General features: G+C 41.9%; 1 protein-coding gene across 1 annotated transcript in view; it reads right to left on the reverse strand.

Annotated features, from left to right (window-relative positions):
- Positions 1-22354, reverse strand: part of FREM1 (FRAS1 related extracellular matrix 1) — a 139777-nt gene that overhangs the window by 40768 nt on the left and 76655 nt on the right. Inside the window, exons 20-24 of the mRNA XM_008689835.2 lie at positions 22115-22259; positions 18384-18525; positions 15322-15517; positions 10925-11189; positions 2535-2949 (exon numbers count right to left, since the gene is read on the reverse strand). Of these exons, the coding sequence (XP_008688057.2) occupies positions 2535-2949; positions 10925-11189; positions 15322-15517; positions 18384-18525; positions 22115-22259 (1163 nt within the window). The remainder of the gene's footprint in view (positions 1-2534; positions 2950-10924; positions 11190-15321; positions 15518-18383; positions 18526-22114; positions 22260-22354) is intronic.

A 22354-nucleotide genomic window follows, 5' to 3' on the forward strand; every position in this document is an offset into this window, starting at 1 on the left:
TTTACAACAAATATCCAACATTTCTATCAGTAAATTCTGCAACCACCAAGAGATCACTCTCTTACAATAACTGTGCTCTGTAAGATGAGTGTTGGTGTTGGGACAGGCCTGATTTAAGTTCTGATACTTCTTCTAAATTCTACTCCCTTTTCCTTGTCTACTCTGCAGGGTAGGAAGGAACTCTCATACCTGTACTTAGAATGTAGAACTCCTACAAATTTGCAGCCAAACAGACTGAGAGAAGTATTACTGGTTGGATAGTACATTGACATTTCTCTACCGAATGTGGGCAGTCAGGAGTCAGGGAAAAATACTTTAATAGGTTGAAGAGTGGGATGAGACAAATAACAATTAAAACATACAATTTTACAACGTGCAAAGTACTTCTTTCATACTGTGTCAATAATATCAGTACCTTCTCCCTTCTTCCAGTGCATCATAATTTTATGACATTTTTCTGGACCTTCCTAGAGCCAAAGACTCATCCAGCATCCACTCTATGTTACCATGACTCCCCACCTTTCTACTCAGATTCCACCTTAGAGACTGTGATGGCTAATTTTATGTGTCAACTTTGCTGGCTATGATGCTTGTTGTTTGGTCAAACAGCAGGATGGATGTTGCTGTGAAGGTATTTTTTGGTTATTATTAACATTTCAGTCAGTTGACTTTAAGTAACGCAGATTACCCTCCATAATGTACGCGGGCCTCATCCAATCAGTTGACGACCTTAAGAGCAAAGACAGAGGTCCGCTAGATAGGAAGCAATTCTGCATCCAGACTGCCTTTGGGATCGAGACTGCAACATCAATTTCTGCTGGAATTTCCATCCTGCTGGCCTGCCTTGCAGATTTTGGACATGTCAGACCCTACAGTGGTGAGCCAATTCCTGAAAATAAATCTCTTTCTTTTTTCTTTCTCTGTCTCTCTATAAATCCCACTTGTGCTGTTCCCCTGGAGCACCCTCACCAACATAGAGACTAAAGAGCAACGGAAAAGTGTGATTATTTTACATAATCAGAAGGTATCCTGCAATGATACGCAGCTTTATCTCTTCTACAGTTGGTAGAAGTGTGTACAACAGGATAAAATACATCCAAGGAGAGTGGATTCAAGGGTGTAAGAAAGAGAACATGCTTGATGTGTTTTGACTAAAAAAACAAAAACACACTATGCCCTCCCCAAATCATCCTAATAGTCAACACAACTGTGGCAGAGCAGTGCCAGAGGAAGGGCACGGAACTGGGGATCAGAAAGACCGGGGGTCTTTGTATGGTTTTGATCAAATTATTGACCTTGTGAACTCCTGAACACCTATTAAATCCAGATAATAAAACGCCCCTCTTCCTGAGAAGGAAATGAGCTTTACATGAAATGGGTCTGACCCACAGCTAACGCTCCAATGCTCATAGCTGCTACAGTTGTTTTCTCATCATTATGTCATGTGTAATACTGATGCTGCCTTGTACGTTTCCAGGTGTTCAATCGGAAACCATTAAAATGCCAGTAGGTGATGTGAACCAATAGGTATCGTCGTAAAATACACTTAGATATTAGAACAGTAGGAACAAGATATCGAATATCTAATATATTTCAGGCAATATACTAGTGCCTGCCATACCTAGTCTGATTTTATTCTCACCCCAATGCTGTAAGGCATGGTTTTCAAAGGAGGAAAGGTCAAATCAGAAGAGTTAAAGGACTCTCTCACGCTAATAAGTGGCAAACTTAGTCAATAAATTCCAACCTAGTCAAGTCTGACTCCAAAGCCCATGTTTTCTCTTTCTTTCTGTCTTACCATGGATTCTTAGTCATAGCCTGCATGCAGGGACCACATCTGTCTTGTCCGTATGAAGATGCCTGATGCCTTCTGTTATTATGTCCATATTAATATGGCTGGCATGCTGTTGACCCACCGCACAGCACATATTTGAATGAAAGAAGGAAGGTCAGGGCACCTGGGTGGCTCAGTCAGTTAAGCGTCTGCCTTCTGCTCAGGTTGTGATCCCAAGCTCCTGGGATCAAGTCCCACATCAGGTTCCTTGCTCAGGGGGGAGCTTGCTTCTCCCTCTGCCTGCCTCTCCCCCTGCTTGTCCCTCTCTCTTTCTGACAAATAAACAAATAAATCTGTAAAAAGAAAGGAAGGAGGGGCGCCTGGGTGGCACAGTGGTTAAGCGTCTGCCTTTGGCTCAGGGCGTGATCCCAGCGTTCTGGGATCGAGCCCCACATCAGGCTCCTCCGCTGGGAGCCTGCTTCTTCCTCTCCCACTCCCCCTGCTTGTGTTCCCTCTCTCTCTGGCTGTCTCTATCTCTGTCAAATAAATAAATAAAATCTTTAAAAAAAAAAAAAAAGGAAGGAAGGAAGAGAAAAAGAAAAGAAAAGAAAAGAAAAGAAGGAAGAGGGGAAGGAAGAGAGGAAGAAAAGAAAAGAAAAGAAAAGAAAAGAAGAAAAGAAAAGGAGGGAGGGAGGGAGGGAAGGAGGGAGGCTGTTTTCTCTACATCTGTGGCAATGACCCATGGGTTTGTCATACTTGCCTGGATGGTGAATGAAATAGGTTCTTGGCTCACTCTCCCATCCACAACAAAGCCTTGGTTTGTCCTATCCGTGGCCACAAAGGTAAAGTAGTCAACCTGAGAGCCCCCTCCCAGGTGCCCGTAGGCCACATCCCTGCGGTCCACATCCCGCTGCGTGAAGTTATGTTGAAGCGGCACTGTTCCCCGCAGGTAAAGCTGACCGTATTGTGGGAGCCGGGCCAACACAAAGGTGAGGTTCTCCACTGGAGTGTCAGGGTCGGTCAGCTGCAGAAGGTCAGGCGAGAGCAGGCCCGTGGACCCTTCGGCCAGTCTCAGCCCCCTGTTCCTGGTCACCATGGGTAAGGCTCTGTCCACGGTCTCCAGTATGATCTCAAACACCCCGTGCTTGGTCTGCAGGCCATTGCTGATGATGAATCTGGCAAAGAGAGGCAAGGGCAGCCTTCAGCATGGAATCTTGTGTCACCATCTACTGGAATGAAATGATAACAATACACACCTTTTACTAAAGGACATGTCCTGTTGGGACTCAAATGAAAACCCAAGGGCAGATCCTGCAGAAGGACACCATTCTATCCGTTAAACCAGCCACTAGGTAACACACAAATTACCTGCAACATTCCACGCCCAGAAGTATTTTCTCAACAACACTGGTGGCAGACTTATGTGACAGAGCGGGCTGATTCTGCCAGTGGTATTTCTCAGGCTCGTCAGCATTTGGTAGAATCCTTGCCCCAAATAGGAAGTTCACATACAAGTAGACCCCCTGCGTGAGTTTGAAGAGCACACTCATTTTATATGTTTATGATTTTGCAACTGTGTTTTCTTTGTAGGCTTTTAAGAAGGTAAGCTTTTAAGACTGAAAATTGGGGGCCAATCCAGTGAATGATTTTGGCTATTTCATTTTATTCGTGTATTTCTGTGGTAAATTTCTTTTCTTTTTTTTTTTTAAGATTTTATTTATTTGTCAGAGAGAGGGAGCACAAGCAGGGGGAGGGGCAGGGAGAGGGAGAAGCAGGCTCCCCGCTGAGCAAGGAGCCCAATGCAGGGCTCTATCCCAGGACCCCGGGATCATGACCTGAGCTGAAGGCAGATGCTTAACCAACTGAGCCACCCAGGCACCCCTTTGTGGTAAATTTCTCAAGAGCAAATCACATTACTCAGCTACGTAATCATGCCTAACTCATCTCCCCGCCCTGGGTCTCTTTTTCACCCTTCTGAAAAGTAAGATTGAACTAAAGTAAAAGATCGCTAAGGACCATCTAACTTTAAAACATCGTGCGATGCTCTAATCCCTTATATTGTTCTTGGGTTTCTACATTTGCCCCCTTATATGGGAGTTACGCTAACCAGGGATTACTTACCTCATTTAAAGAAAAAAAATTATAGCAGAAAGATACAGAATGAAGTGGGAGATCATAAGGCAGGTAGGAGACAGAGCTGGGATTAGAACCAGGTTTCTAGACCCCATACCTCCTGCTCTTACAGAGTTTTTAGTACAGGCCAGTTTAACAAACCACAAAGACAGACTTGTGGTACCCGAGCAGCCCTGCAGAATGATAAAGACAAAGCTCAGATGGTATCGCCTGACCCTACGCAAAGCCTCTCACATACCCTGGCACTTGTGATACCATCACGTGCTTTTGATTTTATCGATCACTAAATCACAGTCCACCCACCACTGCCAATGTCAACACAAAACCAATCAAAACGATCTTTAGAATGTGTCGATGTGTAAATTTGACTTGAAGGGCAATTGAGAGTATTGTGAAATTAAGCAAACCAAGTGCTCTATTGAAACTCCGAAAAGTTAGTAAATCACTACTCTCAAGTGGAGTTGATGAATTCACCATAGACCAAAGAGGTGTATTCAAAATAATCATGGAGTTGTATCTGTTAGTTTTTCTAGAAATATTCGTGGAGGGGATACTCTTATATTCCACAGATGTAAAAAAAAAAAAATCTCTGAAAAGAATGTTTTAGTAGAATAGAACCTGAAGTTATATAAGAACTTTCTTTGGAGGTTCTTTTTTTTTTTTTTTTAACTAGAAAAGATATGAGGTTTATATTTATTTTACTAACCTAACAAATTTGACTAACAAGTTCTTTGTAATATGTGTCGTGTCCTTCAGGGTTTAAGGGTTGATGCTTTGCTTTTGAACACGAGAGAACCTGGAACCAGGTTGTATGAGCACAAACGGTCGAGCAGCCTGCCTGAGGCAGAGGGCTCAGAGAAAGGAGCAGCTGGACAGAAAGGAAAGGAACAGGAGTTTGGCTGAGCACAGACTTTACTTTGAAGGCTAAGCTACAATTTTTGAGCTTTCTAATTACCTAGTTGATAAGACTGCCTACAAGGAAAACACGACATGATGCTTAGAAAAATGAACCCATTCCTGTTTGCTATGTGAACTTGCTAAGTGGAATATTACAAATAAAGCAAATGTTTGACATTTCACACACCTTGACTTGTAAAGACTATAACCTGTTTTTTTTTCCTCCACAGCATTATTTTTACAGTCCGAATAAACATACTAGCTTTAGTATTATACACTAAACGAAATCACATAGTTTCCTTAAAACAAAACAATCAGTTTTTCTTTCGTAAAGCTAAACATTTATTAAGTATGTTTGAAGCAAATAGGACAATTTCATTGCTGGATCATGAGTGTTTACAAAATTAGTTATTTTTGAAAAAACAAGAAGAAATGCACCCAGAAAAACATCTGTGTGTTCCTCAGCTTTGTACTTATTAGTCACTTTGGCAGTTTCAAATGTCAAGTGACATGCATTTTTAAGATGAAAATCATGGTCTATTTCTCAGGGAGAGCTTTTTGTGAAATCATGCTTTCGTTCTGTTGTTTTCCTGTTACTTTTTCAGGTCTCCCTCCCTAGAGCCTATCGTCTAACCTGAAGTAAAAAAAAGGAGACTAGGCATTCCCTCGGTGTCTCCAATTTCTCTTTTGTCCACTTCGCCCCTCCAAAAACATGTTTCACGCCTCCCATTTCAAATACAGTGGCTCTCTACTCCCTATCGGATCCCTATCTCACAATGCGCTCTTGTGGAAAGTTTCAAATCAGCTGTTTATCGTTTAGCACAAATTTAAGCCAAAGGACGTGTATTTTTAGTATTAGTATTAATCATGGAAATTAAAGAATTTGTGCCCCATGAAAAGCATGTAGAATATAGGTGGAGAAGAAAGGGGAAAGAAGGGGAGAGATGGGGATCAGGAGCAAGGAGCTTCAGGGGGGCTTGAGTGAGTCCCAGGGGGCATTCCGACTTTCCCCTATGGAGACTGAATTCTGAAAACACCTCGAAGCTCAGTCTCATCCACCAATGTATGCATCTTGTCTACTAAAGCATGACCTGCGTGAGGACACTGAAGTTGTCTTACGATTCAAGCTGTCCGTCTCAGACTCCTCCCTGCCTGATGATGGGGACCTGACCATGTCGGAAATCAGCAGCCTGCCATCAGACAGATGGGACCGAGGGCAAGGGAAGCCAGGGACCATATAAGAGTAAGAAATATGTTTACTGAGGCCAGTGTTCCCAGCTGGGACACCGAGGCAGCTGTCTGTGCTGACCGAAAGCTAATAAGCCAGTGGTGAAAAGGATGAAATTTCTAAACATGACCGGATCAAACACCTCATTCCACTTTATACGAGTAACAATGCAAACTAGTCACGGCAGAGAAACATTATCAGAGGGAGACAGGGTGAACGGTCATGGTTGGCTTCCCAGTCAAAATAAGCGTAGCAGAACAAGGGCATCAAGGTCAGTGCTGTTCGCGGCCGCCAAGGTTGACCAGATGATCTCCCAAATGCTCTCCCCTGCCACCCCCAAAGATCAAGTTTTAAAACAATAGTGCCATTGCTGTGATGGCACCCATTCAAAGGTTAGGAAGCCGGTGGTATCGAGGTAGCAGCTTCTTCTGGAGATCCGTTTTTGTTTCATTTCCCTCATTAAGCCCCCTGAAAAGAGACACAGCCAGGATGACCACTGTCCTCATGAAATTTGGGGAATGACTGTCAGATTTGTCTGGGGTGCCTGCCTGGTCTGATTTCACCATTACCATGGTGTTTTCAGGCTTTCTGCATTTCCTGGCAATAGAGTTGGCTGAAGAATCTGCCATCTGTCATGGCATTTAAAAGATAAAAATGGAATCATAAATAGAGCCAGTTCCTCAGGAAAAAAAAAAAAAAAAAGTCCAGCCAGCATGTCAAAATGGAGGACATTAGCATGTTCTTTTAGTACCCGGCTGCCAGCAGCTGAAGTCAGCTTGCTAATCACTCGGTGTCATCTGTCCTCGCATGTGCTGCCAAACCTTTCTTCCAGGCCAGCAGCACCAAACAATGCAGGAGAAATTTATGATTCACAAAATATTTTTGCAGAAGGTAAAATCTGACCATTAAACTCCCCCGTTTAATTAATGCTGCCATATCTTACGTTAAAAAGAGAAGGGGGAGACAATCCTTTGCCACCGAATTTCTCTCTTCTACCCGGCCAAATTCCTTGCCAGATTTAACAGCAAGCAACATAAATTTAGGTGATTAGATTGGTTGCATATATTTAATTTTTAAAAAGCACCACGATCACACACTTTCATTAAAACCGACTTTCAGCTTTGGTTTAGCTTCACTTAACAAACAACACTGCAGCCCATGATTGGGGGAGTGAAATGACAAGATTAAAACAAGGGTCTTGGGCAGATGTTAGGCTCTTCCATTATAAATATGTAAAACTGCTGGCCAAACATCAGAATGGCACATTGAGGAGGTTTCTTCCCACAGGTGCATTTTCTCCATGAATTTCTGGTACAGTGGAAAAATCTTTTAAAAATGAGATCTTCTCCCCAGTTCAGCTCTGATACGCAGTTACGTCAATGTAGATGACTTTCTGTGCCTCTTGGAACCTTGGTTTTCTCATGCATAAAATGGGAACAAATCATCTCTCTCAAGGTAGTGGCATAAGGCTTAAGGGAAATGATAGACAAAAAAGAGTCTAGTACACGGCCTGATGCATCACAGGTATTCAAGCAATACTAGCTTTCCTATGCATAAGTGAAGGGATTGGACTAAATGTTTTTCGACCCCTGTTCCCTAGTCCTGAGTCATTCAAACGACACCTTCATAATTTTTGCCATATTCTTGTGTGACCTGTACTCTTATTACTATTCTGCTTTAGATCAACTCCCTCTTGTACTTAAATAAATGTATTTAAAAGGAAAGCTTTTAATTAGAAAAGCTGAAAATGTTTACTACTAAAAACGTAATCACTATAAATACTGCAAAAATAAATACAAGAAAACGGTGTTTTTAATTCTAGCTAGGTATTGTATCAACCCACATCATTTTAATTCTAGCTGGGTATTTTACCAACCCACATCATTTTGCATCTTTGTATCATCAGTGGTGCAAATTATTCACTTTGGGAAATAGAGCCACAGCCTTTTTGCTCAAAGAAAATCCTGCCCAGGGGCCCGGTGTGCAAAGCAAACTAAAAAACAATGAAAGAACCAAAACAAAGCTCTGTCAGTAAACTGGGGTGAGGGTCCCAGAGCCTCACCAATTCAATTCCTTCATGTTCTGTCTCCAGGAGGCCGCAAGAGGGCTTCTGTAAATCCTCAAAGCTCCTTAGAATATACTTGGAACAATGGACTGGACCAGACCAGTGATTGCTAGTCCTGACTGCATCAGAATCCCTGGGAGAGCTTTGAAAAATACAGATTTCTGGCCCAAGAGTCACCACGTTGGAGTGAGAGTCAAGAATGTATTTTCATCAAACTTCCCAGTAAATCTCTTGAAGACCTAAATAGTTAAAAAATTCCTGGGGTGCTTGGGTGGCTCAGTCAATTAACCACCCGACTCTTGGTTTTGGCTCACATCACGATCTCAGGGTCACAGGGTCAAGCCCCGCACCCAGCTCCACATTGGGCGTGGAGTCTGCTTAAGATTCTCTCTCTCCTTCTGCCTCTGCCCCTCTCCCCTCTAAAAAAATAATAAATAAAAATTTAAAATTCCTAGGATAAATGATTTCTAAAATGTCATCTCGTATGACTTCCTACAGATGTGGATTAGGAAATTTTTAGAGTATCATCAATCTTCACATACAGAGATTTTGTATTTCATTCCCTGTTCGTCACCACCATCTGATTAATGTCTAAGCTTGATTTCTTAACATCTGTATGCATTCATTGACTGGCTTCTCCAGCAGGGTCACTGGTCAGTCATTAACGTCTTCCATAGACTCTCCAATGGGCACTGACTGGGGAAAGTGGGAATGGACAGGAGTAAACAGTTCCAGAAACGGGTGTAAAATTAAAAGTCCTGAATCTGATATACATTGATTAAGCCAAGAAGCACCCAACCTCCATAAGTAACCAGGGGAAAAAAGAACACTCATCGCTCTTCTTTGTAATTTCTTTCCTCCTTCAAGATTAATCTTGGTATTGTAAACACTGGCAGAAAAAGGGGGCCAAGGAAAAAATATAATAAATAACAATAAGAACAACAACAATAATAATAATAGCAATAAGCAGCTAAGATTTATTTCATTCTTCCTATGTGCCACATATTTTTATAAGTACTTTACATGCATAAACTCATTTACACCTCCCACCACCCCTGTGAAACAAGTAGTATGAGCATCATTTCTTTTCACAAAGAGGACACAAGAGCACAGGAGGAGGTGTGATTTGACCGCAGAGCGGTCAATAATAGGGATGATAACTGACCCCAAGCCTGTGTCTTAACGACTCGACTCTACCACTTCTGGAGCAAAAGAACCAGCATGAAAAGGAATCTATACATCTGATGTTTTAGTTAATGCCTAGCAACACTCCAGCATTGAATTGTTATTTAGATATTGATCAACCAAATGATTATCTGCTTCTTAAGGACATTTTGTCAAGAGGAAAAAAAAAAAAAGAAAATATTAGTTCAAACTTCCCCCAATTCTTTAACAGTTGACTGTCCCAATCATCTTTCCAAATCATAATTCCAAAAAGGCAAGCAAAATCATCTTTACTGACATTTAAACAATGTTTATCATAGCAGACATATTGAATTTAGAGATATAAAATATATGATAGAGGAGACTGGTATTTGAACATGGGTGTAGCAGTGCACATAATAATTTATGGGAACCCAGTGAATAATATAGGAGTATGTTACATTTACATTAGTTTATAGTGATCTTTTGAAGGTTGTATTCCTTTTTTTTTTTTAAGATTTTATTTTTAGGTAATTTCTACACCCAATGTGGGGCTCAAGCTCACAACCCCAAGATAAAGAGTTGCACATTCTTCTGGCTGAGCCAGCCAGGCACCCTATTGGAAGTTGTATTCTGACAAGTTGAAAACTGGACTGGGGTCAGAAGCTCTTCAAGTATGGCCAATGAACCAGTGGTCTCAGGGCCTCCATGTTAATTGGTAAAACTCAGGATTGCATATGTACAGTGACTGCCCCAAAGTCTAGTCCAACCAAGATTTCTAGATTCTTTTTATTTTTTGACAAAGAGAGAGTGGGTGAGTGCAAGGGGGGGTGGGTAACAGGGAGGGGCAGAGGGAGAGAGAGAGAGAGGGAGAATCTTAAGCAGGCTCCATGCCCAGTGTGGAGCCCAGTGCGAAGCCGGGTCTCACGAACCTAAGATCATGACCTGAGCTGAAGTAAGAGTAGGGTGCTCAACCGATTGAGCCACCCAGGCGCCCCAAGATTTCTAGACTCTCATCCTAGCCTGGGGATCTGGGTTTCTATCAAGGGCCTTGAGATCAGCCAGCTCTGAGAACTGCTAAATGATAGCTCCTCTAGAGTTGGTCTTGCTTTATGTGACTGGAAATAGATTTCAACATTTTAAATGAACGTGGACTTTCATTAATGTTGTATCTTCATCTTTTCGCCAGGTTGTTATTCATCCCGATGATTTGTTTGATATAGAATTCTTAAACAGGTACACAGCCCCCAATTATAACATTGTTTCTACGGGGAAACTTGATGACAACATGATTCATGATACAGTTCCTGGAACAACATCGTGTCAAAAGGCTGCATCTGCTTGTGCCAAATATTTACCAATAAATACCTTTCCTCAGATAGAGAAAGATACCCCCCAAAAGCAGAATATTGGTTTTCTATGCCTCTCCTCAGCTGGGACTCAAGGGTGTTTACGTTCCTCCCCCTAGAACAGCTGGCATTTAGATGGGCTTTATTTTTAAACAACAGGTTCTAATTTCTTGCTTTGCTGTTGTCCAATTAATTGTACTTCCACCTTTCATACATCTAGGCAGTAGAAGACCATTGCTATATCAGAGTGGGAACAGAACTCATTTTCTACCACCTGTGGTCTATCTAAGCATTCATCCGGGGAAGGGGCTCTGAAAAGTTTCTTTGGGACTCACCTGAAGGTATCACTGGAGACAGCTGCCTTGCTCTTATGTACATAGCAGACTGTCTGTCCTGCTATGTCCATTTGGCTGAAACTTGTAATGGGGACTCCAGGATAGCGGACATACTCGACCTGGCCATACCGCGGAGGGGAGGTGATGACATAGAGCAGATCCTCGGGTTTGTCTGTTCCATCCACAGCAAGGAGAGTGGTGGTCGTCAAGAAACCTCGGTCACCTTTAGGCACCACAAGTGGTTTCCCAAAGATGACAATATCACCTGCATAGCAGAAGAGCTTGCGGTCAAGACCCAAATTAAAAAAAATACACACACACACACACACACACACACAAGGTAACAGTAGAAACCAAAGGCCAAACTGCAGAAATCAAAAGTAATATGATATAAAAAGGTTGATATAATTATAGGATAATAAAGGAATTAGGCAAAAGACAAGAGCAGACATGACACAGCCAGTGAAACACATACGGCCAACAAAGACACAAAAAGATGCTCAATCCCATTAATCATCGTGGAAACACAAATCGAGATCACAAGAACTTAGAACCATCTCGTAAAGCTTTGATTTGCAGAAGTTTAGAATTCTGATGACACCAAGTGTTGAGGGATGCAGAAGCTCACGTACACTTCTGGTAGGAATGTAAATGGGCACACGATTTGGCATTATGCTGTAAGGAGCAGACTATTCACATGCATCTTGAGCCAGCGTTTCCGCTCCAGCTGTGTGCTGGAGAGAAACATACGCTGGCCCCCAGGAGATGGGGACCAGAATGGCCACTGCAGCCCTGTCGTCAACAAAATTGCCAGAGACCACCCAAATACCTTTTCAAGAGGTAAATGTGTAAAGCAAACTGTGGTCTAATCGTAAAACTGAATTGTATACAGTAGCACAATGAATGAACCAGAGCCACATAGGACAACACAGAGGTAGCTTATTCCCATTTGTTCCTTGCATGAGCAAGTCCCAGAAAACCATAAACAAAAGTAAGAATACGAACACAGAATTCAGGATGATGGTTCTCTCTGAAGGACGGGAAAAGCACATGCATAGATGCTTATTACTGAAAATATTCCAGTCCTTGAATTGTATGTTGTTTGCAAAGGTTTGTACTACGTATTTGGAAGAGAAGAAACGAAGGAGCGTATGAAATGCATAAATGAGCGAAGGAGAAGTGGGTCACATGTGGATGGATGGTGCAGTTTTACAAACTAAGGATTATAATCCAATTTTGTTCACCTCATTCATTTAAAAAAATGACCATAACTCCAATACTGAGCATCCACTTTGTGCCAGGCACAGGATTTAGGCTCTTTGTCACCTTCGCACTGTGAGGTAGGGTATTGTATATATTTCCCAGGTTACAAATGAGGAAACAAAGATACAGAAAAATGCTAACTAACTTGCTAATGATGATACGATGAATAAAAGGTGGAGCTAGGGACACCTGGGTGGCTCTGTCTGTCAAGCGTCTGCCTTTGGCTCAGGTCATAAAGTTGGAGTCCTGGGATCGAGCCCTGCATTGTGCTCCCTGCTCAGCAGGGAGTCTGCTTCTCCCTCACCCTCTGCCCCTTCCCCTACTTGTGCTCTCTCTCTCTCTGCCTCTCTCTCTGTCAAATAAGTAAATAAATAAATAAGTAAACATTCTTAAAAAAATTAAAAATGGAGCTAGAATTCGTACTCTAGCCATCTGACTCAAGAGCACAAACTCAAGCACTAGATTATTTTGTTGCTTTATAACAGAGCTCTTAAATATCAATACTAAAAGAATGAATATCCAAGAGGAAATATGTGTGAAGTAAATGCCAAGCCATTTCTAAATATAAAAATACAAATTGTCAATAAAATTTGAAAAGACATTCAGTCCCATAAGGAAACAAAAAAATAAAATATCAGGGAGGTACAACTAGACCAGTGGTTCTCAATGAGTGGCAACTTTGGCCCCCGGGGGACATCTGGCAATGTCTTTAGACATTTTGGGGGGGTTATAACTGGGGGTTTCTATAGTCTTCTAATAGGTAGAGGCCAGAGATGCGTCTAAACATCCTACAATGCATAAGAAAGTCCATTACAACAAAGAATTATCTATCCCAAAATGTCAACAGTGCTAAGACTGAGAAACTCCGTTTCAGATGATTAAATTGGTCATTTTGATAGATTATTGGTGCTTTTAACTCAAAATGCTGTCCAACTTAGGTGCAATGGAAAATCAAAGAGCATTCCAACTTTAAATCAAAACCTGAGCCCCAGATGGGGCTTGCCTCCTGGGAGTCCAGATGAATACATCAAGGGAGTGAGAAAAATGAACAAGGCCGGGGACACAAAAATCACCCACAGGATGTTTTGCCAGGAGCAGAAGACGGATCCAAGGGGAGGAAGAGCATCTGGGCTTTCCCTCGATGCAGTTTCTCAGCACTGTCACAGCAGAGTACCGTTCAAGGTCAAACGAGACGATGGCCCTTTAAGCTTCTCTCAAAGATCTCCACATCATTTTTGCCAGTGTGCACATCACAAGACACGGAACAATTGGATGTTATTTATAATCGCTCTCGAATGGAGATCTCTCAAACGCTCGATGCTAGGGTTATGGTTTAGTCTAATTAGTCAGTGTAGTTTTGTTCAGAGATGAATAATGACAGTTATCAAGTTATGTTACGACCTGAGAAAACTCACACTACGTTTTAAAAAAATATAACACCATATAAGTATAAAACGCACCACGATGTAAAAACAAGCAAAGGGAAGGAATTTGGAGCTTCTGAAAATGCTAGGTTAATGTATCTGTTGGATGTAAGTGTTCACAAATCCTTCCAGAAAAGGATCCCTCGTCAGTTGTGACAGAGACTGGCCAGGCACTCCCCAGCCTCATTTTCTTTTCTTCCTGGGCACACCACTAGACTTTCCACTGCCCAGCCTCCCTTACTGTGGCGTGTGACTACGACTCAGCCACTGGAAGGTGCAAAAGACAGGTGCGTGCAAGCCCAGGCCAGGCATCCTCTCATTTTCCTCCACGTTTCACTTTCACTTCCGGAGTGACTCCAAGGCCTTCAGAGATGAAGGATCCTCTAGGGGGAAAATAATCCCCAGATGGCTGTGTAGAGCAGACCTCTCTTCCACCCCAGTGAATGCACAGTGCTTAGCCAAGGGCAGTCTGTCCTAATACATTAGCTGTCTGCACGATATAGGACTTGCATTACATTTTGCTTGGACACATATTGATGGTGAACATAGTAGTTCTACTTTGGCGGAAAGAAAGAAATGCATACGGTAATATCTAGCTTCTCTGAGGGCCACTTATTGGCCATCTTCAAGGAACATATTCTACAACTGGGAAACAAACAAACAAAAAACATTATTTTAGAACCCAAAATAAACATGTCAAAATCGATCAAGCTGACTGAAACTAAAAAGAGAAAGATCCAGGACAATTGTAATTCTATCACACACGTGATACAAGATTTGTACTGCCCTCTGAGCTTCCTGGCAGCCAGGCAAAAAGGGAAGCATTCTGTCAATGAAGAATGCACTGAAGATCCAAGAATATACTTGGTCCTAGGAATATAGAGATTCTGGGACAATACAGACCAATAAGAAATGAATGTACCTTCTTCACATAAACTCTAAGCAACATTATGGGGTAGTGACAGTTGGGTAACAAGGGCTTACACTTTGCCTTATTGAGATTCCTTCCTAGTATTTTTTTCACCCTCTTCCTTCTACCATTTATATGCTGCCGAGTCCTATTATACAAATGGGTCTACTTAATTCAAGAGCAGCTTAGTATCTCAACGTGTTCTCCCTTGTCCCTCAAAGAGTTGGTATTAGCACTTTCACAGTGAAAAGAGCAACAGTCTAAACTTTTCAATAACAAAGTCCCTTGTTATGATTTTTAAATTTTAAAATATATTTTTATTTCTTTTTATTATATTGGAAATGTTTTTCCCCTGAAACTTCGTTTTCAGGTAACAACTCTCTTCCTGAAGATAAAATTGGAGTTATCACATTGGTTTGGTAAAATGTTACTTATAGCAGAAAACCCTGACTCTTAAAGCAGCCTGTGCCGCCATGTTGTGGGCAAGGCTGGATTTCCAATAGGCTTTCTGAAATTCTAAAAACAACAAATAGATGGGCTACTCTCATGAACCAGGCAGAGCAGGTGAGGAGTCAGGGAAGCAAATCATAAATGATGGAATTTCAGGTACAAAGGGTGGAAGAAAGAAAGTCAAAAAGAGAGGGAAGTGGGGGGGGGACAGAAGGAAGGAAGGAAGGGAAGGAAGGGAGGGGAGGGGAGGGCAGGGAGGGGGAGTTAGTTGAAAACCTTTGAGTGCTTATAACAGCTCACTTCTGGTTATAAAACTTGATCCCAATAAACCTTGAGAGAGATGCTTTTACCTTTTCCCATATCCTTGATGGTGATATGACAGTCAAATGCCGGTGATCTGTTGTCGCCATCCCAGAGGTAGAAGGTAAAGCTGTCTCGGTCCTGGGAATCCATCGCCCCGGTGTGTGTGTATCTCAGCAAGTTTAGATCCACTTCCTCCTGAGTGCATTTCATGCCAGGGTAGAGAGGGACCCAGTCCCTCCCTATCTGAAAGGTGCCAGAGTTAGTCAGCTGTCCATGTTTTTTTTTCTTTCCAAGCTATGTTAGTGGACATTTGCCATACCCGCTGTAAACCTCCAATAGAAATGATATTTCAGGGAAACTCCAGATGCAATTTTTTTTGCCATTTTACCTTATTTTTTTCCTTTCAAAGAAATACATTAAAATAAATTAAGACCTTGGGAAAAAAACTACCTTCAACCAAGAGATTTTTGACAGTCGTGTGGCAATTCAACAGCCGTGCTACTTCCAAGGCATTTATCATGAGCAATCATAGCTGATTAAATATTCCAATTAATGAGAGCAGGTGGGTAATCGAGCTCCTGAAATTGATTCTTTAAAAATTAAATATGTTTCATTTGAGGGTTCCTTTTTTTTTTTTTCCAGTTCCTATCATTACACAGTTAATCAAACCTATTTTTTCAAACTGGTTTATCACCGGACTTATCTGAAATAGATAAAACAAAACAGAATGGATGTATTTACCCCCAGTACCTTTTCCAGCCTTACTTAAGCCCAAAGAAAATTATCAAGATCCCGATCATTCCCTCTGTTTATACCTTGAGTCAGCAAGATATATATATCTTGATATATAACTGCAAATATCATATATTATTTTTTTATCAGAATCTTCTAAAAACAAGCTAACATCAGTCAAGCATATATTCTGTACCGAACTCAGTGCAGAAATTGTGGTCTTCTCAATTGAAAGAGGTTCTTATGCTAGGGGGAACTGACAACTGAGAGCATTAGAAACATAATAATAAAAAATCTGTACCTGATTTACAATAATTTTCTTGTTATTCTCTGAAGATACATAACTTTCCCTAAGAAGAGCTCATGAAAGTCACTTGACATAATTCAAGAAAAATGTTAACTTTCAAATTTACTGTATAATATTATCTTCTACTTTTCCTTGTCTGTTTTGAGACTAAAATAGAAATTTAAATTCTTGGTGTGTTTTTTTTTCCTTTGACACATTATTCCACAAACTCCAGTTCCTGTCAAAAATGCTTCACCCTCCCCTCCCCTCATTGTGTTACCACTTCTCTTTGTGGCCTATTTGATAAAGTTTCCTCCTCTTTAAAATTTCTGCTCATCTGATGTTTGTACACATGTTCAGCCCCAGTGCTCACTGGATGAAAGTTAGTTATGTTGTAATATTTAAGGTCATTATGTGTTTCCATCCTAACATCTATTTGCAGATTTAGTTTTTAAAGCAGTCTCTTTCGGGTTTTAAACTGGACAGCCTGCAATTCTAGTTAATTTTTTTTCTTTTGTAACCTTTCTGAGTAAGTAAATCATCTCCACGCAATTCCCCACATGCATTCCCAAATGCCAGCTCTTACTTGACGGAATCATTTGTGAGCCCCCAGAGAGGAAGAAAATGAGAGCTAGACTCAAGGTGGGGCAACCTAAGGCAAGTCAACAAGAACACAAGAGCCCTTGAGAAAGTCCAGGAGTCCTAAGGTCCCAGTGCCTGGTCTTGGAGAGACATGGCAAAGCCCAAGGGAGCTGGGAGAGAACTATGTGGTACCACACCAGCAACCTGAACCCAGCTGGATTTTCACATACCCCAGACACTTCGCTTCCCATGCTACCCAAATGTGTCAGCTCTCACTGCATTTCTGCTTCATTACTCTTTGAAATGAAATAGGGACACAGCTGTACCTTAATTTAAACCAGTGATTGCTCTTCACTCTGATTCTCTATGGTGCCTATGATCTAAGATAATCGAGCTGTTCCGCGCAGAATGCATCCTCGCTGTTCTTTCTAGGACTGTGTCGACACAGCAGTTAAAGTTCAGCATTCGGTCAAATAATCACATTGGGGATGGCTGGTGGTGGTTTGTTGCTAGCCTTCATCCATCATCCAAGCAAACATTTTGATGGATTACTCGTGGGACCTTTTCAAGTGACTGATCTCTTATGTGTGTTGGGTTACTCCTCGGGCATCAGGCACACAGTCTGAATGAGACTGGTGAGCACCATTTGTTAAAAGGCTGTCTTTCCTCCACTGTACTGCCTCTGCTCCTTTGCCAAAGATCAGTTGACTCTATTTTTGTGAGGGTCTACTTCTGGGCTATCTATTCTGTTCCACTGATCTATTCGTCCGTCCTTTCATCAAACCCACACTACCTGATTTAATGCAGCTTTATAGTGAGTCCTAAAGCCAGGTAGTCCTATTCCTTTAACTCTGTTCTTCTTTTTGTTCACTATTTTGTGCACTTTGCCTCTCCATACAAACTTCAGAATCAGGTTAATAGCCACCACAAGCGCTCTACAAAGTCTATTTAAAAATTTTAGGGGTGCCTGGGTGGTGCAGTTGTTAAGCATCTGCCTTTGGCTCAGGGCATGATCCCAGCGTTCTGGGATCGATCCCTGCATCAGGCTCCTCTGCTGGGAGCCTGCTTCTTCCTCTCCCTCTCCCCCTGCTTGTGTTCCCTCTCTTGCTGGCTGTCTCTCTCTGTCAAATAAATAAATAAAATCTTTAAAAAAAAATAAAAATAAAAATTTTGTTAAATCTGGGGGAATTAAGATATCTCAAAGGATGCCTGGTTCGCAGCAGCAATTAGACAACTTGCTTTATCCCAGTCACCCCCTCTCCCAAAATTTAGATATGATCCCAGGGGAGAGGGAACAATGAAGAACTTTAATATTGATTGAATTTATCCCGAGTTGAGTAAGAAAATTTAGCATGGTGTGAGTTTACCCCAAACTAAGAGAATCAAATTTTCTACCTCTGGGCAAAATGTGGCTATTAGAGAATAAATTCAGTTATAGAAATCTGTGTACTAAGAAAATTTATACCTGCTACATTAGTTTTGAAAAATAAAAGTAAAACAGACACTAACCTTAAGTTGAAGCTGCCCATTTTGGGGAAGTCTTTCAAACAAATAGTAAATCTTCTCCCTGGGTGAGTCTTCATCTATGGCTGAAAGAATGGCACTAGAAATAATACGAGTTTCACCCATTTTCATTGTAATTTCAGCCTTCCTGTAAAGAGGAAGATGTCTAGGTTGATAGGAAACATGGAAGGCACTGCTTTCACAGGGGTCATTCACAATGACTATTACAGTTCCCAATCTTCAACAATTCGGGAATGCTATTCCCTATCCAAAGTACTGCAAATGGTGAGTCAGACTCATGAAACAAGCTCTCATTTCACTTTACACATGAAAGTCCTAGAAGACAATTAGTCGGCAAAAATGAAGATGGTGTGAAGTAATTAAATACTGATTGTTTCCGTGCATTGAACTCACCATTTTATGTTGTAATTTATTTTATAGAATGATTTTATTTCCATATTTCACTTGCTACAACAACAGTCCCGTGACATAAGTAAGCAAGGTATTATCATCCAAATTTTACAGATAAAAACTTACTTAAAGAGATCAAATGGCTTAGCCACCGGGGTTCTGGTACCCTTTATGAAATACCATTATGAGTTTGGTGATTCTCAGGCAATCCATGGCCCTCTACATTACCCTCCCTTTCCCTGGTAACGTTCCGGGTAGCAAGCATTCTCTTCACAGTGATTGATTTTTTCCAAGTGCTACAGCTGCCAGGTTAGCCCCTGGCATCCTGAAGACGGGGCTGGGGTGGGCAGCTGCTGCTTCTACCATAAAAACTGCTACTGTGGCTTTGCACGTCCCCTCTCATGCTATTCCTCTCCCAGCCGATATAGCCATTTACCCTGGTCTCACCAAAGTGAGGAGGGATTTCTTTCCACCCGTGTTTCTAGCTTTTGGTTTGGTCACCACACATGGCCAAACGCTGTCCAACTTGACAGCTTGGTTTCTGATAAAAAATGGTGAAGTTTCCTCAGGATGCAGATAAAGGACATTTCAGTGGCATCACCTGGCATTCCAATAGCCTTCCATGCTCCTGCTGACAAGCCAGAGCCCCGACGCCTCAATTCTAACCTCTTTTACTTGGTGACTTTCTTGTCTCTCCAGGACAGACATCCTCCCTCGCAGTAGGAGGTGATTTTGGCCCACCTCTTTCCTAGAGAGTATGAATCCCGTTACTCTAGAAGGCTAACGACTCAGTTGACTGGTTGATTCTGGAGATGAGTGGTGCCATTAATAGAAATAGATTAATCAAAACAGGAAGGAAGCCAATGTGATGAAGAAGATAAGGAGTTTGGTAGGAAGAAAAGTGTCAGAATTCAATATCAGAGAGGCCAAAGGGGAAAAAAGTATGTCTTAGTCTGAGTTACCCTGAAAGGGACCATGGGACAAGGACTGTGGTGCAGGTAATTTATTTGGGAAATGATCCCAGGAAGTAAGAGAGAGAAGTGAGGAGCGAGACAGGGCGGAAGGAATAATGCCCCAAAGGTGCTTTTACCAGCTCAGTGCTGCTGGGGATCCTTTGAAGAATCATATAGAATACTCTTCAAATTGTGCTTCTGAAGGATGGGATGTGGGACATTTATTTACGCACTAGCTCCCTAGGTTGAGAGCTACCATCAGAGTGTTTTCTGCTGTGTCTGCCACAGTCCAAATGAGCCCACGCTATTTCGCAGAAAGCCCTGAGCCACACGGCAAGCGGAGCGACGCACCGAGGCACTGGTAATGCGACCCTGTCCGTGAGCCTGGCGTGTTCCACCACAAGAGTAATTACAGTCACGGGGGGACTGAGGGAGCATCACTCAGAGAACCGAAAGTATCTACTGCAGCATCTAAAAGGAATTCCAAAGAAATGGTGTCAAATGCTGTAACAAGGTCCAGCAAGGGAAGACGAGCCACTCAATTCGGTCAGAAGGCCAAGGGCAACTTCTAAGGGAGTAGCTTTAACAAAGTGGGGGAGGTTGGGCCGAAATGGACAAAGCGCAAGCTATTCCTCCAAAGAGTTTGGCACTGAAATAAATGAGGAACTGGGTCATCTTTGTGGTTTTAGGATGAGAATAGCTGCTAGTAACGATCGTAACTAGCATGTAGGAGCACTTGCTGGGGACTAGCCAGTCTTTCATGCACTCTCATGTATTTTAATCCATTCAGTCCTCACGACCACCCTATGAAGAGGATACTATTACTATCCCCGCTTTCAAAGAGGTTGACAAAGAGGTAGAGAGAGGTGAGGTGACATGTTCAAGGCCACACAACTGGTTAGTGGCTGAACCAAGGCAATCTGGTTCCAAAATCTGCCCTCTTCACCACAAACTATATCCCTGTGTCTTGTTAGCAGAAGGAAGGAGAAGAGAGAGACTGGAGATGCAAGAAAAGAAAATCATGGAGCACATTCTGGGAGAGACAAGAGGTGATCGACCCGAGGACACACACAGAAAGGAAAGTAGAGGGAATATAACTTCCGCTCCAAAGAAGAGAGGGGGAAAAAGAAAAAAAGAAAAAGAAAAAGGATGGATCTGGAAGCAGAGCTGAAGGGGATTTGGTGATTCTGCTGATGAAACTATGATGAAATAGCAAGAAGGCAGCAAGAAACAGGAAATCAGAGTTGAGTGACTGCCCTATTATTTGACCTGTCTGGTCTCAGTTTTTTCAGCAAGGATAATAATACTTACTTCCCATAATTGTGGAGACGATTTAAGGAAATGTCTGTTTTAAAAGATCCAATACAGTGTCTGTCACAGAGTAAGCACTTAAAAAACACCCGTTTGCACCTCCCTCCTTTCCTCTTAGATACAGTGAGGTCATCGGAAAGAGGTTTCCTAATACCAGGATACCCTTCCTATTTTCATTTTTATAAGTCAAGGTCATTCCAGTCCAACCGCCCAGCTAGATCATAGAAAACAGAAAGTTCTGCTGTGGACTTTTAGTGGAACTGATATCTGAGATGCAACCCTCCAAAAAACTATCATCAGAAGAAGCAGACACTTCTCTGTGCCCAGCACCAGACAGCTGGGCCTCCTCAAGCTTTACCCTCGTACAGTTGTGTATGGTGGCCAGTACTAAGAGAAGGGGCTGGAGTAACAGAAATGTAACTGATAAAGACTCTGTACCCTACGATCAAACTGATCAACTACAAAGGGAGATACCAAGATGGTCTGCAATTAATATCAGCTCAGAATTTTTAAACAACCGTTTAAGTGATCATTTTGATATCAGGTGGCAAGGGAGTATTGAACCCGATGGAACACAGAGGACTGGTGGATCATGAAATACCCAGATGATGAAAGCAATGGCATTTATACGTTTCCCTTAGTCACTCTTAGTTGAAAGTTTGGTCAAATCAACAGGGAGGACTTTCTGCTGTTAATATTATCACACTTTGGTTAAGTCTATACATCTGTTGCACTCTCACATGTGTATACTGTGTTTAAATACCCAGTACACTGTTCATTCCATACGGTAGGTTCAGACTTTCTTAATTATTTACAACTACCTAGAACTTTCAGAGGAAAATCAAATAATTAACGGGTGAATTTAAGAACTGTAAGGGAGATGTTACAATAACATTTGCACTAAAAGTTCTAGGTGCCTGAGTAGGTGGGACAAGTTGTGATAAACAGGGGCTGTCAAGGACTTGTTTCTCCCTTGGAAGACACACATGACATTTGTACCTAGTCTTCCAGACCTCAGAACTTTCTCGAATATCTGAAAGGGTCTCCTTTCAGGTAGCTTACTTGCCCAGCATTGGTTTCTCATCATTAACTGGGATGATCTCCACTGAAATGGTTTTTAATATCTTATGTTTCCCATCCGACAACTGGATTGTGAAGTCATCAGCAAGGCTCTCTGAGTCATCATGCACATACATCAACTTCATTCCTGGAAGAAGGGGGAGAAAAAAGAGAGAGAAAATAAATCTTTCTTATGATTAAGCCATTTCAAAACACACATGATCTTTTTAAATTTCCAAGGTA

The sequence above is a fragment of the Ursus maritimus genome, unplaced genomic scaffold, assembly GCF_017311325.1.
Source record: "Ursus maritimus isolate PB19 unplaced genomic scaffold, ASM1731132v1 scaffold_17, whole genome shotgun sequence".
NCBI classification, from domain to species: Eukaryota; Metazoa; Chordata; class Mammalia; order Carnivora; family Ursidae; genus Ursus; species Ursus maritimus.